This window comes from Drosophila mojavensis, unplaced genomic scaffold, assembly GCF_018153725.1.
Source record: "Drosophila mojavensis isolate 15081-1352.22 unplaced genomic scaffold, ASM1815372v1 contig_136, whole genome shotgun sequence".
Lineage (NCBI taxonomy): Eukaryota > Metazoa > Arthropoda > Insecta > Diptera > Drosophilidae > Drosophila > Drosophila mojavensis.
The window spans coordinates 29,010,287-29,025,761 of NW_025318667.1; the positions used below are offsets into that span (position 1 = coordinate 29,010,287).

The 15,475-nt window shown below is 41.1% G+C and overlaps 2 protein-coding genes across 3 annotated transcripts; one reads left to right on the top strand and one right to left on the bottom strand.

The window, feature by feature from the left end:
• The first annotated feature begins 431 nt into the window (after positions 1–431).
• On the top strand, positions 432–7,639 carry LOC6584931. Of its 2 annotated transcripts, XM_002010535.4 has the most exons (4): positions 432–1,549; positions 2,840–2,997; positions 3,693–3,885; positions 3,948–7,639. In XM_002010535.4, exons 1-4 carry the CDS (start codon positions 1,478–1,480, stop codon positions 5,394–5,396), a joined length of 1,872 nt encoding a protein of 623 aa, XP_002010571.2. In that variant the 5' UTR covers positions 432–1,477; the 3' UTR covers positions 5,397–7,639. The 2 variants fall into 2 exon arrangements, with proteins under 2 accessions (XP_002010571.2, XP_015017144.1); XM_015161658.3 differs by lacking the exons at positions 432–1,549; positions 2,840–2,997 and adding an exon at positions 3,429–3,625.
• Positions 7,640–7,785: 146 nt separating this feature from the next.
• Positions 7,786–13,608, bottom strand: LOC6584932 (glutathione S-transferase theta-3). The gene is made up of 4 exons (XM_002010536.4): positions 13,203–13,608; positions 9,699–9,985; positions 8,674–8,809; positions 7,786–8,608 (listed from the first exon to the last, which is right to left on the bottom strand). Exons 1-4 carry the CDS (start codon positions 13,315–13,317, stop codon positions 8,433–8,435), a joined length of 714 nt encoding a protein of 237 aa, XP_002010572.1. The 5' UTR covers positions 13,318–13,608; the 3' UTR covers positions 7,786–8,432.
• Positions 13,609–15,475: the final 1,867 nt, after the last annotated feature.

Below are 15,475 nucleotides of genomic sequence, written 5' to 3' on the forward strand. Positions count from 1 at the left end.
CTGACAAGGCTCAAAACCCCTATAGACTACGTGCTAGATTTTTTATTTTGGTCATCTCAAGAAATCGGAATAATTTCATTTAATTCAGTTCAAGCAAGTCGTGAACTCTGCCTCTTGTATTGATTTGCCCAAGATGGCGAAAGCTGCTGAGTCCAACACTCAAAGCAGAGTTTATTTTTAACGCCCAAAAATATACATATGTACATCCATATGTATGTATAAAAGTTTTGTGTATTGTGAAGTTGGTTCATAAAAATGCATACATACATATGTACATACACAGCTTTATTTATTGCTTAGCTTTGCAAGCTCGCCCAAAGCTCTGCGGTCAGCTGTAAGGGTTGGCAGCCTCTGGCAAAGCGAAGAGAGCTTTTCTAGCACAGCAGCAGGCGCGGCCCCAGTTGCCTTGGCAAGCCTGTCCGCTCGCTGCCTCTAATATTTGTTAGAGACTTGTCCAGTTGTTATTGTACGCTCGTGGCACGCTTGGCTTTGTGCTCTTTGTACGGCACGCGCTATCTGCAGTCCTAACTCCTGGGTGGGCAGCAACAACATTTTCGTATTCTGTAATTGTTTACTGCCTGCCTGCCTGCCAACAACAACAAGAACAAGAACAACAGCAACAGCAGCAGCAGCAACTGAAAAATGAGGATGAGCAGAGAGCACAACAACTGTTAAGGCACGCGAAGAAAGAGCATAAAGAAAACCGTTGGCAAAGTGCTGTTACACGAAAACAGTGTTTTTTTTTTTTGTGTGTGTGCGAGTGTTTGTGTGTACTTAGAGGAGCACAATCGACCGAGAAAAAATATTATAATAAATATTTGACGCTAAAAGAGTATAGAAAATAAATAAATAACACGATTGGCTTTTGCTGTATAAGCGCGCGTGCGTGTGCGTGTGTGTGTGTGTGCGTGTGCAAGTGTCGTTATGCTGTCATCTATTTGCATAGCTACATGCACAGACATGCGTAAATTGTTTGCGTTTTAAAAGTTTATCGACTAACGCTGCAGTAAACACTGAAAAGGCAGTTGCTGCATCTCACAAACAATAACAACAACAAACACAAGAGAGGCAGCCAGCACAAAAGTATGCAGCGAAAAATTGCATTGTCTGTCAAGGACAAAACAAAACACCCTGCCATGTAGCGACTGGCGTCTAGTCTGCCTGTGTGCGTGCGTGCGTGCGTCCGTGCGTGTCTGTGTCTGTTTCTGTGTGTGTGTGCGTGTATGTGTGAGTGTGTATGCGTGCTGTAAGCGAAAGGGTATCAAAAATCATCGAGACACGAAACTAGCTCAAACATTCAAGAGCACCAAAAACGGAAAACCAGAATCACACGAACAACAACAACAACAGCAACAGCAACAGCAACGCAGCCTGCAGCTAAACAACAGAAGCAACAACAGCTACAACAACCCCAGACAGGGCAACTCGAACCACCCCAATCGACATTTGGCGCCAGTTGGACAACATCGTGGCCACCATGTGGTTTCATGCTTCAACAATGCTCCGTCTATTTCCAATACTTTTCGCTCTGCTGCGGCTGCCCGTTCAAGTAAGTTTCCTTAGCCCCCAGCACGCAGCGCCCAGTGGCTCCCCCACATAAATGTTGCAAGCTCAAATTACGTTTGCCAAAATTACATAGAGGCAGCACAACATCTTGGCAGATACCCTCGATTAACTGGGGTGTTTTCCTTAGATTACATTTGGCACTCAAAACGTATGCAAATAATTAAGCAATTCTTGTGCGAATCTGTTCTTCTTTACGATATTCAAATTTAAACTGAAGAAATTCTAAATATTCATAGTTGGATGCATTATGCGAGAATAATATAATCTGTATCTTTGAATAAATCCATAGCAACCCTCTTAAAGACATGATAACAGCTCTAGCATTTCGTATTTAAAAGCTTTAAATATTTTGCGTCTCAATTTGATTTCGGGCTTACGCTCGATATCTTTACTGCTATAGTCATATTCCTTTATATTGAGATCCTTTGTTGCTGTAAAATGATTGCACATTGACATTGTTATACTGTTATATTGTTAACTTCTTATTTTTTCATGCTGTAATATTAAGACACCACAGTTAAACAGTTAACTATTTAACTTGAATATATTGTTATACTAGTAATCTGGTATACTGCTATTACATGGTTTGCTGTCCTACGGCTACACCCTATTATACAGATATAGTATTATTCTGTTATTATTTTTCACAGTATATTGTTATACGATTATATTCAATGATGTTATATAGTTAGCCTGGCATACTGATATACTGTTATACTGGTGTTATGTTATACTGTTATACTCCTATACTATTATTCCGCTATACTGTTTAACTGAAATATTCCTATACTATTATACTTTTATATTGCTATATTGTTATACGAGTATACTGTTGTGATGCTATATTGTTATACTGTTGAGCAGCTATACCGTTACACTGTTCAACTGAAATGCCGTTATATTCGTATACCGTTATACTGTTATACTGTTATACTTTTATACACATAATTTTCCCAATTATAGTCATAACAACCATATCTACTGTAGCTAGTTGTAGTTGTTGTTCCGATTTTGGAATAGAACTGCTCCTTCTTGTTTTGTTGACTTTGTTAGTTGATTGTTTTATTTTGTTTCGTTTCACCTATTGACACTGTGTGTGTCTGTCCATCTGTCTGTCTGTCTACCTGTCTGCCTATGTAACATTTATTCAAATTGTTTGCTCTAGCAATTAATTTGCTTGAGCATACTCCTCTCGCTTATTAATGTGCATAATTGTTCGTAGCGATGGCTTGACTGCATCTGATGACTCTTTGCCTTCCATTTCGTTTCGCAGGTCAAGGCGCGATTCTGCGAGGGCGGGCACATCTGTTCACTGCCCAGGGAGTGCTGCACCCAAGGCTGCTGTCCGCCGTATCAGAGCGGGCCTAGGCAGCTGCCGCCACCGTCGGAGCACGTTCTGAACCTGTTCTTTATCAGTCACTGGTTCTTTTGGTAAGTAGCAGACCATTTAGAAAATGATATATATCTAATGTGCATACATTGTGGCTGCAGTCGTCCTCCCCTGGGACGGGGGGCGCTGCACAGCGTTCAAGGTCGGGGCTGGGCCGGGGCTGATTGGCATTGTGTGGGGCCTAGCAGATACAGTCAGGCAGTATTAGTGCGAGTATGAGTATTATTATTGGCAGCCAGTTGGCCCCTGACTGAGTTGCGTCAAGTCAAGACAAGGCCTTATGCAAGTCGGGTCGGCCCCGGATCCCCAGACGAGACAGAAAGCGCCAAATGGCATTGCCAACTAATGAGACACTGGCTCTTTTCACTGTCACTGTCCCAGCCGCAGTGCCACCCATTGGGGTATGGGGGCATGGGGCATGGGGCATGGGGCATGGGGCATGAGTGCATGGAGGTAGAGGGGTCTTACCCCCTTACCCCCTTCGGTTCGTTCACATAATCAAATCTCACGTCGCCAAAAAGCCAAGCGAATAGGCAGCCCATTTAGTTGGCATTCGATTACGAACGCAGCCGGCCGCAGTCTCTGCTCGACTTGAGCCTGCCTGCAGTGCGTCCACTGGGCTTCTTCCATGGGCTTCTTCATACAGACACGCCAGCTGCAAACGGAGCAGTAAGAGATCCTCACACAGACTCCCATCTCAACTTATTCGCTGTCTCTCTTTTGTCTTCCTCTGCAGGTGCGTCGTGGTGGCCGTCATTTTGGCCATCCTCTGTGCCTACTCGCTATGGAAGAAGCGTCGCACACTGTGCGGCTGGGGCTTCACGGAGCATCACACTCAATCCGAGGGCGACTCCGCCGGCTCGTGCTATGCACCGCCGCAGTACAGTCGCTGCAATTCGTTCCATCATCCGCCGCCGCCCTACACGGAGGTGAGTTGATCTGCTAATTAAACTGACTGAGCCAAGGCTGACGACTTATCTGATTTCGACAGGTCACCTCGAAGCCGGATCTCTATCCGCTCGTCTTCACGTGCAACAACGAAAACAGCAAAGGCAACGCCGGCTCCAGCTATCTGATGGTGCAATACTTTCGCAACTATATTGTGCGTCCGGCGGGCTCGCTGAGCGCCGCCAGCACCGTGGACTCGCTCAGCTCCAGCTTCATTTGCAACATCAACGAGGCCAACACCCTGGTGCCGCCGCCCTACTCCCGGGCAGCCAGCCCCGAGCTTGGCCTGCACTACGGGGCCAACCGGGAGCCGCCGCCCAGCGGCCAGCTGGCGGCACCGCAGTACGGCCTGCCACGCTCCGCATCGCAGCTGGTGGAGCCGGAGTACCAGCCGCGCGCGCACTACGCGACCGTCGCCCTGGACAGGAATGTGGGCCTGGGCTCGGGCACGGCCCACTACAGCACGCGGCTGCACAACTCGCACAGCGGCCACTTCTCGCCCGACGAGTCGGCCATGGACTCCGCCGGGCTGGTGCATGTGGCCGGCGTGGGCGGCGGGTTCCTGCAGTCGCAGAGCGACCAGCACTTCCGCTACATGGCGAACAGTCGCAGCAGCCTCAGTGATATCTTCGTGAACAACAGCTGCGTGGCGGGCTTCGGTGCGCCGGCGGCGGGGACAGCTGCCGCAGCGGCGGCGTCGGCCAACGAGGCCGGCGGCATCGCCAACGGCGTCGCCACGCAAGCGACGTCCCTCTGCAGCCTGGCGCTGGCAGCCGGCGGCACGCCTGTGATGTACAACAGCGGCTGCATCCAGTCGAATCCGCTGCACAGCCTCGAGAACTGCTGCCAGCTGGTGTCGGCTGTAGAGGCGGCAGCGGCGGCGGCGGCCGCGGCGCCGACCACAGGCAGCACTGTGTCGGGCGTGAGCAGCCTATCGAACATTGGCACGCCCGGCTCGCCGCCACAGGCGACCAGCCCGACGGGCGAGGTGCGCGAGATTCTGGATCAGATTAGCAAGCTGCAGGCGGACGTCAGCTACGAGCAGCTGCTGCTAGCCAAGCCGCAGCTGCCGCCAGCCGCGCTGGCCAAGCCGTTGGCGCGGCCCGCCTCCTTGCTGCACCAGCACTCCACATCGACCCCGACCTCGACCACGCCCACAGCGGCAACGCCCAGCAGAGCCAAGAAGTTCTACGCGTCGAAGCCGCCCAACAAGGCGCTCTACATACCAATGGCTGTGGTGACGCCGCCGGCGGCCCAGCGCTGTGTGCTCAAGAGTCCCATCAGCAGCGTGGTCAGCGGCGCCAACTTCTTCGTGAATCGCGGACGGGTCGCCCGCAAGGGCTGGATCTCGCGGTCGGCACCCACAACGCCGGGCAGCGGGCTGCCGCCCAATCGGCTGGGCGACGACAGTCCCCTGCTCAACGAGCACGACGAGCAGGAGGAGGACGCCATCGACGACGAAGACCAAAGCCAAGACGATCAGCTCGAATAGACAGCAACAGCTCAAGCGTCACCTAGATGTAAGCTTTTAATCAAAACGCAGCTTAGTAGGCCGTCAAAGGACTTCAGAGTGCCAAGAAATACCAAAAGATTAAAGAAATCAACTTTGACTACTGCTAGAAGAAGATTTAAGTCTAAATCCAACGAGAGTTTCAAATAAAATCAAATTTGCTTTTAGCCACAGCTCTTAAAGCCGTAAAACATCCGATTTGGATGCCTAACTATACCTATGTATAGAGCAGTATTAGGGATATTCCCTTAGCAGTAATGCGAGTTGTTTTCGTTTTAGCTTTATTTTCTTTTGCTTTTTGGTATTTCTCGGCACACTGAGAACAATGCACAATTGAGAATGGTTAATGAATCCATTTGGTTTATGTATGTATATTTAGATAGACAATTCAACAGCAACAAAATATTGGCTAATAACTGTAATTAATCAGGCTTCTGCTCTTGGTCGCCCGACGCTTCCAATGGCCGAGCGTGTTCCTAATGCACAAAGACAACAACAACAAACATGCAACAGCAACAGCAAATACATACATATATATTATTGCTGTTTCCTTTAAGTAATTAGTGTATGTATGTATGTATGTACATATGTATATGTGTGTGTGTGTCAGACTTAAACAAGAAAATGAACTTTTCGATGTGCTTCAAAATGTATTGTAAATGTTTCAAGTTTTAATGTGTAAAGCTTTAGCTGTAAAGGACTTGCAAAGAGAAAATACAAATGCAAATACAAATTGTCTTTGTATATACATATATGTATATGTATATGTATATGTGTATTTTACATGCATATACATATATATATTTCTTTTTAGGACTATGTGTAATGAGAACATAGATAATACTGTATGGGCGCTAAAACAAAATCACATTAATACACAAATACATGAGGAAATGCAGAAATCAATAATTGAAAAAAAGAAAACGCATACTTTTTTAAGTACGTGTAAAGAGAGAGGGCGAATCGCAAAGCCCAGAGAACAATGCGCTAGAATGCAGCAGTGCCTTTTGACTAAAACAAAAACAAAATGAAAGAATGACAAAAACAAAAACTAAATCAAAGAAAACTAATATTATCGCGCACAAGCCACGTATACATACATACATGCACATTGTATATGGATAGTAATTAGACAGACTAGCTCATTAGAATCAAATCAAACTAACAACAGAACAACACACGGAGTTATCGAAACGAAAACTAAGTATCGATAAGTTGCGAATCCCAGCAACAGACACGACCAGTAGGCGGCTCGGCTTATATATAGAATCGAAGACCAGATGGCTTTGCTAGTTAGGCTTAAGATCGAAAGCTTCCAATTTTTAGTTCGACTTCAGAAAGTGCCAAAACAAAGTATTTCCCAAACCCATTTCTTGCCGTATTGGTTCGAATGAAATCGGTTTCAGATTCGTTTACGATGCTGGAAATCACATTTAAAATCACTCTAGTTCGCTAAATTCAAACATGCCACAGAAATTCCTCTGTCTCTGGTACTAAACTTATGCTCAGCTTTCCACGCTCTCTATGAGAGAACGAGCGAAGCCTTCCATTATATGCGATAGCCAATAAGAACGAAACGCACTGTGACTTCCTTCACACTCCCACTCACACACACACCAACACAAACATGGATCTTCCATTAGAATCGCGTGCAAAGGCAGATGCAGTGAGAGCGAGATAGTTAAGCTCTGTTCAGGGAACTCGTAATACATAGGCAGCGAGAGCGAGATAGCCTACGCTCTGCTCAAACAACTTCTATTGAACATTTTTGGGTGTTGCTCTATAGCTGAGGAACATACTTATGTATGTGCACAAATACATACATATTCAGTGAGAGCGAGATGGCACAAGCTTGAAACTAGAAAAACTGTGGAACATGTGTGCGTTCACAACTAAATTTCGATGTAATTGTAATTGTCACTCTAGCTAGCTTACCATAAACGCATACATACATATATGCATGTATTTATTATTTATAAATATGCAAATACGAATTGTTAAAGCTTTCTCAGACAAGAGCAGATGTACATATGTATAAGTAAAGCATTGGAAGCAAATACTATGTAACGGTAATACGGACAGTCGGCCATACGAACGAGCCTTGCACAAAACAAAACGAACAAAAAAACAAAAAACAAAAAACCAATACACTCGCTTTCACAGAGTAAAAACAATATGTTTGACTAGATCTACTACACTTAAGAGAACAACCGAAACAAAAACAACAACCGGCTTAAAATGCAAATTTTCTTTCAAATTCAATTTTAGTAAATATATATATATATATATTATTTTTAGATGCAGGTCATTAAATACAATAACTTTCAAGGTATTTTAGTATAAACATAAAACAAACAAGCAAGAACAAAAATAAAAACAAAACCAATTTATTAAAGTCGTACATTTCAACAAGTGAGAACTGTGCAGTCGGTTACAATCGACTGTCGAATACTCTCATCACAGTGGAATAGATGCGGGAACAGGTAGGCAAATATCTTTAAGGTACATACATATATCGCTTCACATATAAGTCTGTAGAAAACATCGATTCGTAACAATATATCAGAGCGGCTTTACAATGTAGACCAAACTAGCTTAAAACTCGGGGGTTTCTTGCGATACAATATTTTAACATAGCTCTCTTAAAATATACACACAGTTTAATACGTAACAGCTACATACGGTAAAAAAAAAAAAAAAAAAATACAAAATACAAAATAAAGTTATCTTCGGTTACCGAATATATAGAATTTTTAACCCTGTAGGCATTAGGTAGACTGATTCGATTTAAGACTAGTGAAAAGTTAGAGTTCGAATTTCCGATGTGAAAAAGTTAGTTCTAAAAGATATTTGAATCGATCCTGAAACGATCTTAAAATGATAAACAAACTGAAAGACAGACAAAAGTAGGTGTAAGCATACTACAGCGTCCCAACGACACCCTCTCTCCAATGTGTACAGGGTATATATACATATATAGACATTTATATAAACAAAAGCTGCTGCGATCTGGGCTGATCATTGCTTGACCGCCTGCGCCTGCTTCTCGCCCTGCGCAGCATCATTGGTCAGCTTCAGCTTGGCCTCGAACTCCTTCTGGACGTCGGTGTAGTAGGGGCCCAGCTCCTCGCGCACTGCTTCGTACCAGCGGGCCAGCTTATTTCGATTCTTGAAGGTATTGTAGCCAATGCTCTCTGCAAATATTATCGATATCGTTATTATTGTTATCAACATGGAATTGGCTCAAATATTTTCTTACTCGGCTGGTCTATTTCGCAGATGGCACTGAGGTCCGCATACGAAATGTTCTCGCCTAGCATAAATTTACGGGAATTCAGGAACAGCTCCTCGAAGTCATTAAGCGTGTGCTCCAGCTGCTTGCTAGCTGAATTCACCTGAATTCACAATTATATTCAAATGTTGTATTTTAATGTAAATTGTACTTGTGGAAATTCTGAGAATGGAAATGTGACCGAAAGAAGGGGCGTGGCAGACCCCATAAAGTATGTACGTGCACTCCTCATCAGAACAACGAGCTGAGTCTATTCAACCATGTGTATATCTCATATATCTATTCGTACATCCGTCGGTCCATCTATTAGTATTACATCTGCTCGAGACTTATAGTATTAATATAGTATATTTCTTACATGCAATAAAAGATTATACTTTTTTTGATAGCTCAATTCAAGCCCTTGCTATCAATAAAATCGATAACTTTGCTAAATTTTTAAGGCATAAAAGCTACAGGTTTTAGTTGACTCTCCAGGCTCTTCAAACAAATACTTAGATATACATACATATATGTATATGGGAATTCGGAAATCAGAATAGCAAGACTGCGTTGACTGCATGATATCCTTATCAGATACTTTCCATGAAAGCTCCCATAATTGTCTTATCTGTATGATTCTAAATTTCTCAATTTGGACAACTGACTCTAAATATACTTTAGTTTACTGAAAGTTCTAACAGTATATACCTAAAGTCAACGTTAAGTTCATTTCTTTAGCAGCTGCAGCACTGCTAAGGATTCCAGGTAACTAATAAAAACTAGTTTTAGAACTGCAATAAAATCACAGATGGACGTTTACTTTCAACATATAAATTGATGTCTGGAATGCTTACGATCAGACGAGATCGGATCGGTGGGTTCTAGTTTAATGAACTGAATATCCGACGCATATCCATAGTCATATAGTCTATATCTATAGTATATAGTCTATAAATTTATGATTTATTGTATAATCTACATACAGTATAGTGAAATATGTTCGCACTTACCGCATTATCGGAGGGTCGCGTTTTCTGTAGGTAGGGCACCAGCCACTTTTGCTGGAAGTAGTCGGTGCACGCCACATCCATGTTGGTCTGCTGCCAGGCGAGATACTCGTCGACACGACTGCGGCCCAGGTGACGGTGCGGATACCAGTGCTCCGGCACGAGCTTCTCGCGCGCCAGATGACGGAAGATGGCCACGCTCTCGGACAGTTGATAGCCGTGATCGGTGATCGCGGGCAGCTTGCGGAACCGATTGACTTTGTCCCGAAACTCGCCCGTTAAGTGCTCACCTGTGGAAGAGGATGATTCAATAAATTCAATAGATCTACAGATAGTCACAGTCTATTATTAAACAATGTCTAACGCTGAGTCATAGGTCATGAGATCTTAAAGTTCACTATGAATATCTAAACCTCAAGCAATTTCTAATGCTGACACCTAAGTTAGTTCAAGCTAACAAAGTTCGTTCACTTGAAGAATATATACATATCATATTTATACATATATACATAGATATTTTTTAACAGCTCTGTTTGTACCGTTTCGGGCATCGATCAGTCTAACGCGCAGAGACATGCAATGCGACCATTAATCTGTTCAAGGCAGTCTGCTCTATGGACAAACGTGAGCTGGCCAGATCTCGGCTGCAGCTTGGCCGGGCTCAATGCACTGGCTCGGGGCCAGTGGCCAGTCGGCCAAATGCACGTTTACACTATTGAGCAAAAGTCGTTTGCATTTCGATTTCGTACGCTCCAAAGTCCACTCAGGTTCAAGTTTTGCTGCACTCGCCGCTGCGCCAACTGGCGGAAGCCACTGAGCTAGTCCGCAATTTGCATACAGCTGATGCGGATACATGCATATGCATGCATCTATAGATCGGGAAGTTCGAGATAGCTGACAACAGCGAAAAATCTAATATAGAAATGCATCTGTGCATGTATACACCCTGCTATATATGTGTGTATGTATGTGCATATGTACATGTGTGTATGTCTCAGCTCTAATATTTCACTTAACAAGTCAACAGATTTCAACCTTGACCAAGTCAATAGGTTTAACTGCGGCTTCTGCTATGTTTGGCGTGTTTTTCGCCAAGACGAAAACAAAAAACACTGCGCAACATAGTTACGGTTATGGTAAGAGTTATAATATGCCCATTGTAGTTTCCTGATAGTAATGAATATTTCCATTAACAAATTCGTAGGACAATTTTCAGCTTATATTTTCTGATAGATTCTACGTGCTTCTTTTTTTTTTTTTTTTAGTGTAAACACAACTGTACTTTCTGCTCCTTTGCTAGCCCTCCATTCCAATGATCGATTATTATTTGTTTGCTGATAACGATACTCAATTGGCGTACAGAATAATCGAAATCGATTTGCTAATCAATTTTCAAAGTGTGCATTTTTGTTATTTATACAACCAAATGTGGGCGCGGCATATCATTAAAAGAGAAGATATTTGGTAGTCACTCTGATTACACACAAATTGATATTAGCTCTATCAGTCCTACTCTAGAATATGCTCTACGTATAATCAAGAAAAAGCTCAACTTTATTGCTTATCAATTTAAAAGAGATTACAAAAAAACAACCAGCTATAAACCAAAGCGCCTAAGCTATCTCTAGCCTCTTTTCATCAAGCTATTTTGCTCAACAGTGTAAACAGCACGCGCCCGCTAATAAACAAACACATTTGATTTTCTTCTGCCCTCTTTGTATACCCTGTACCCTAGCTGCACAATGTAAATATGGGCTTTAGAGTCAGAATGTTCATATCCATGCATCAGATCCAAAACAGAAAATTTAAGAAATGTTTATTATGAAAAGATGCCATGCAAATTAGGCTTAATGCCAACTACAGGGTATATTCTAGTCGAAGACGGCTTTGCTTTGAGCGACCAAACTTGTTTTCTTGTTTATCATTTAAATATTTTTTCAAATATTGCCGATTCTATTTTCATTCCTCGACCACAAAGCAAACCTTGCAGCTGCGTGCGAAAAGTGTATTTTAGATCCATGATTCGGCCATATTAACACAGATATTACCAATGTCTATACATACATGCATACGTACATGCATATCGACTGCGCAAAAAGGTAATTACTGCAAAATTAAACTAAAACAATTATCTATTCATATAGGCATTAGGGTATCTATACGAGTCATGCATGTATTTGAGGTATTTTCTTTCTTCTATTTTGCCGATTCGACCATATAGATAGTGAATATATATTGTAGTATATGGTGATACGAACTGTAAGACATCTTCGACCTCATTAAGCTCATACTAGCTACATACATATATACCTATATCTGTGTATACATTTGTTAGTCGGCATTAGATTCTTTATCAGTATCAGGCGACGAGTCATCATAGACTTGTCATTCCTTGCATGTTCTTAACAACGCTTATCAACATCGGATAACTATGACATAGGAACAATCTATGGAGACTAAATATAGAAAGAAATTCATTTGTTTTCCTTTTGACTTATCAAAATAAAAATATCTCATTAATTTCGGAGTCCTACATATACTTATATCATGTTTATTAAATTGAATTGAATTGATGATTAACAATCTAATCTAATGACTAAGGTAAATTGAAATTTGAATGTTTTTATTTATTTATTTTCTGTTGTTGTTATTTATAATGGTTTTCGGTAACTGTACCTTAATAAATATGTAGGTACTTGTAAAATAATTGAAATGTCACGTTTTAGCGTTCGTGAAAAACAGAAATGATATCAAATATTTTGGAGTACTGCAGATCTGATTTGTAATTATATTTCTAATAACAATAATAATAATATATGTACACATAAAAACTATAATATGATTTATATAATTGAATATAAAACATAGTTTATGTTTGATGTATTCCATATCGCATTTCTAATTGTATTTAAAAATATACATATATATGTGATATCTAATTTATATAAAACAGAATTTAAAACGGTTTATAATCAATTTAATATTATACATGAATATGTTTTATATATTTGTACAAAAACCCGAATTTATATTAAATTTTTTGAAGTATATCAAATCGAATTTCGAATTATATTTTTAACAACTAAAATAATCAGTCTGATTTAAAAAATGTCTGTTTAATTTTTTTATTTATTATTATTATCTCATTACTATTATTATAATATGTGGTGTATATTTTAATTATTTTATAGAAGCCTATCTATCAGTTAGACATTAACATACATATTTATTTATACACGTATTTCACTTTCCCCTTCGATAACTTGATTAGCTGAATTTTAAACAAGTGGAAAATTTTTGGAAACGCTCAAAAAATTTTTTTTTGTATTTGAAAGAGATAGAAATAGACTTAAGTGCATGCATATATACATGCAATACATACATGTATGCATCTGCATATGTGTGTAGTAATTTGAGCTGTATTTGTGTATGTGTGTGTGTGTGTGTGTGAATGTGGAAACAACCTTTGGGCTTCTGCGCGAGCTTTTGAGCACGTACTCAACTTACCTTTGACCATTGATATGGGTATCGCCTCGAATGGAATCTTGGATGCCTCCAATAGTATGTAAAGGGATCGGCTAGCCTGATTAAGAAAATCGAAATAGAACTTTACCGGCGTCATTGCTGTTATTGTTGCTGTTCGTTCTACGATTTCTTTGTGTCTATGATTCGATTTTTGCTTTTATTGTTTTCACTAAAACGCGTCCACCAAGAAGGTCAATTTCAATTTCAAATACGAATAATCAAAGCAACTTAATTCGGAGCGGAACACAAGAACGAACAAGCGCCTAGTGACTGACTGACTGACTGACTGACTGACTGACTAACTGTCTATCTGACTAGTGTGTGTGTGCAGCAGGGGCAGCAGATGACTGGTCAATCGCTCTAACTGCCGTTTTTAGACTGAGCTCAAAGCGTCGGCGAATGCGACATTTTAAACGCGTCGCAGCGCATTGGCAAAGAAGTCAGCGCCAACGGCAACGCCAGCGTCGCTGCATTCACCAAACCGCTACCGCGGCGGGCGGGCTACGCCTGCGCTGCCAGCGGCCGCATTCAAATGTGTGTGAGTGTCGCTGCGCATGTATTGAGAGAGGCAGCAGTGGAGCTATTGAATGAACACATGCGTGGCGCAGCTGCTGAGGCGCAGTCGTGTCTCTCTCTGTGAATGTGTGTGTGTGTGTGTGTGTATAGCTGTAAAGCACGAAAAAGAAGAGAAGCCGGTCGTCGCTTGCTTGCTTTGCCTGCTTTCTATGCCCTGCACGCCAAAAAGGCGCAAAGCGGGTATGCCTGACTATGATTGCTAACAGCTGAGTTGTGTAATACAAAAAGTTTTATTAAAAGCTGATTTCCAGAGCATTTACAATGCACTTTAACAAATAACAGAAAAACTCTATTTTATCTATTAACTTTATAGCACCTACTGCCCACCATATGTGTGTGTGCTTGTTGGGCAGACAGGGTATTTTGCAGTCATATTTGACAGTCTAGACCACTTTTACTTGTTTGTTTTCGTTTGGCATTTTGTTGTGTTCGCTGCCGTTGTTTTCTGTTTCTGTTTTATTATTAATTGTTGTTGTTGTTAGCGGTGGTGGTGTTGTGGTTGAAGCTTTTTTTTACAATTTATGTACTTGTCTTGATTTTGCGGCGCAGTTAATATACGGGCTGTGCACCCTACGCCGATTGACGGCCAGCATGATTGACAGTCATACACAGACTGCAGAAAAAGGTGTGGTGCGCACAAATGTCGTCATATGCACATACACGCACACATACATACATGCGCAGCTGTGTGTGTATGTAATATAAATGGGCTCAGGAAAATGAGTGTTATGACACAATCACAAAAAAGCTCGATTGCAACAATATTTACTATTATATTATACATATGTATATTATTAATTATTTTTTATAATTACACTAATTTTCTCACCACATTTAGATTTGCATTTTCATTCTCTATTATTTGTCAATTTCTTAATTAGTTAAATTTAATCAACTCTCAATTAGTTTGCTTCACATGCAAAACACACGATCGCGCGCTGATTAGAATTGGTGACATCACAACTAATTATTATATTTCTTTATTGTTTCATTATCAGATAGCGCACTTAAATTTCACAGCACTGGAAAGCATTTTGTAGCGTGATTTGATTTTTAATGCCTAAGCGGAGGATTGCACGTACATATGTACATACAAACATACATAAGATCGGTACAAAATGCAATTAAGAGAATATTTGTTTTGAATCTGAATACTAGATAAATATCATATTGCATGTATATATACATACATACATATATAAAACTTGCTTTCCCCATAAGCTCTCCTACAGATCGAAACAAAACTGTTCACAGCTATGCAAACCTATTAAAGGTCAGAATTTGAAAGTCATTCTAAAATATTTTCGACTAACTAAATCGAATAGCTTAATTGACATTGTGTATGTGTACATATGGGTGTATGTGTGTGCTCTGGTGTGAGTAAAATGCGACAAACAACGTTGATATGTACTTATACCCTGTATATTTTGAAGTGAAAAAAAATTGCATATGAAATTGAACATTATTTAACAGCTGCAATTTATATGATACATTAAAATACATTAGACTGCTAGATTTAAGCTTTTCCCATATCTATATACCTATCATTCTAGATAGCTCTAGATAGCTGTTCAATAAAAATAATGTTTTTCAAGATCTGCGTAATAAACAATTGGGAAAGCTTTCAAAATAACGAAGCGCTCTTATAAGTGCAACTTATACTTTGTTAGCTGTCACAC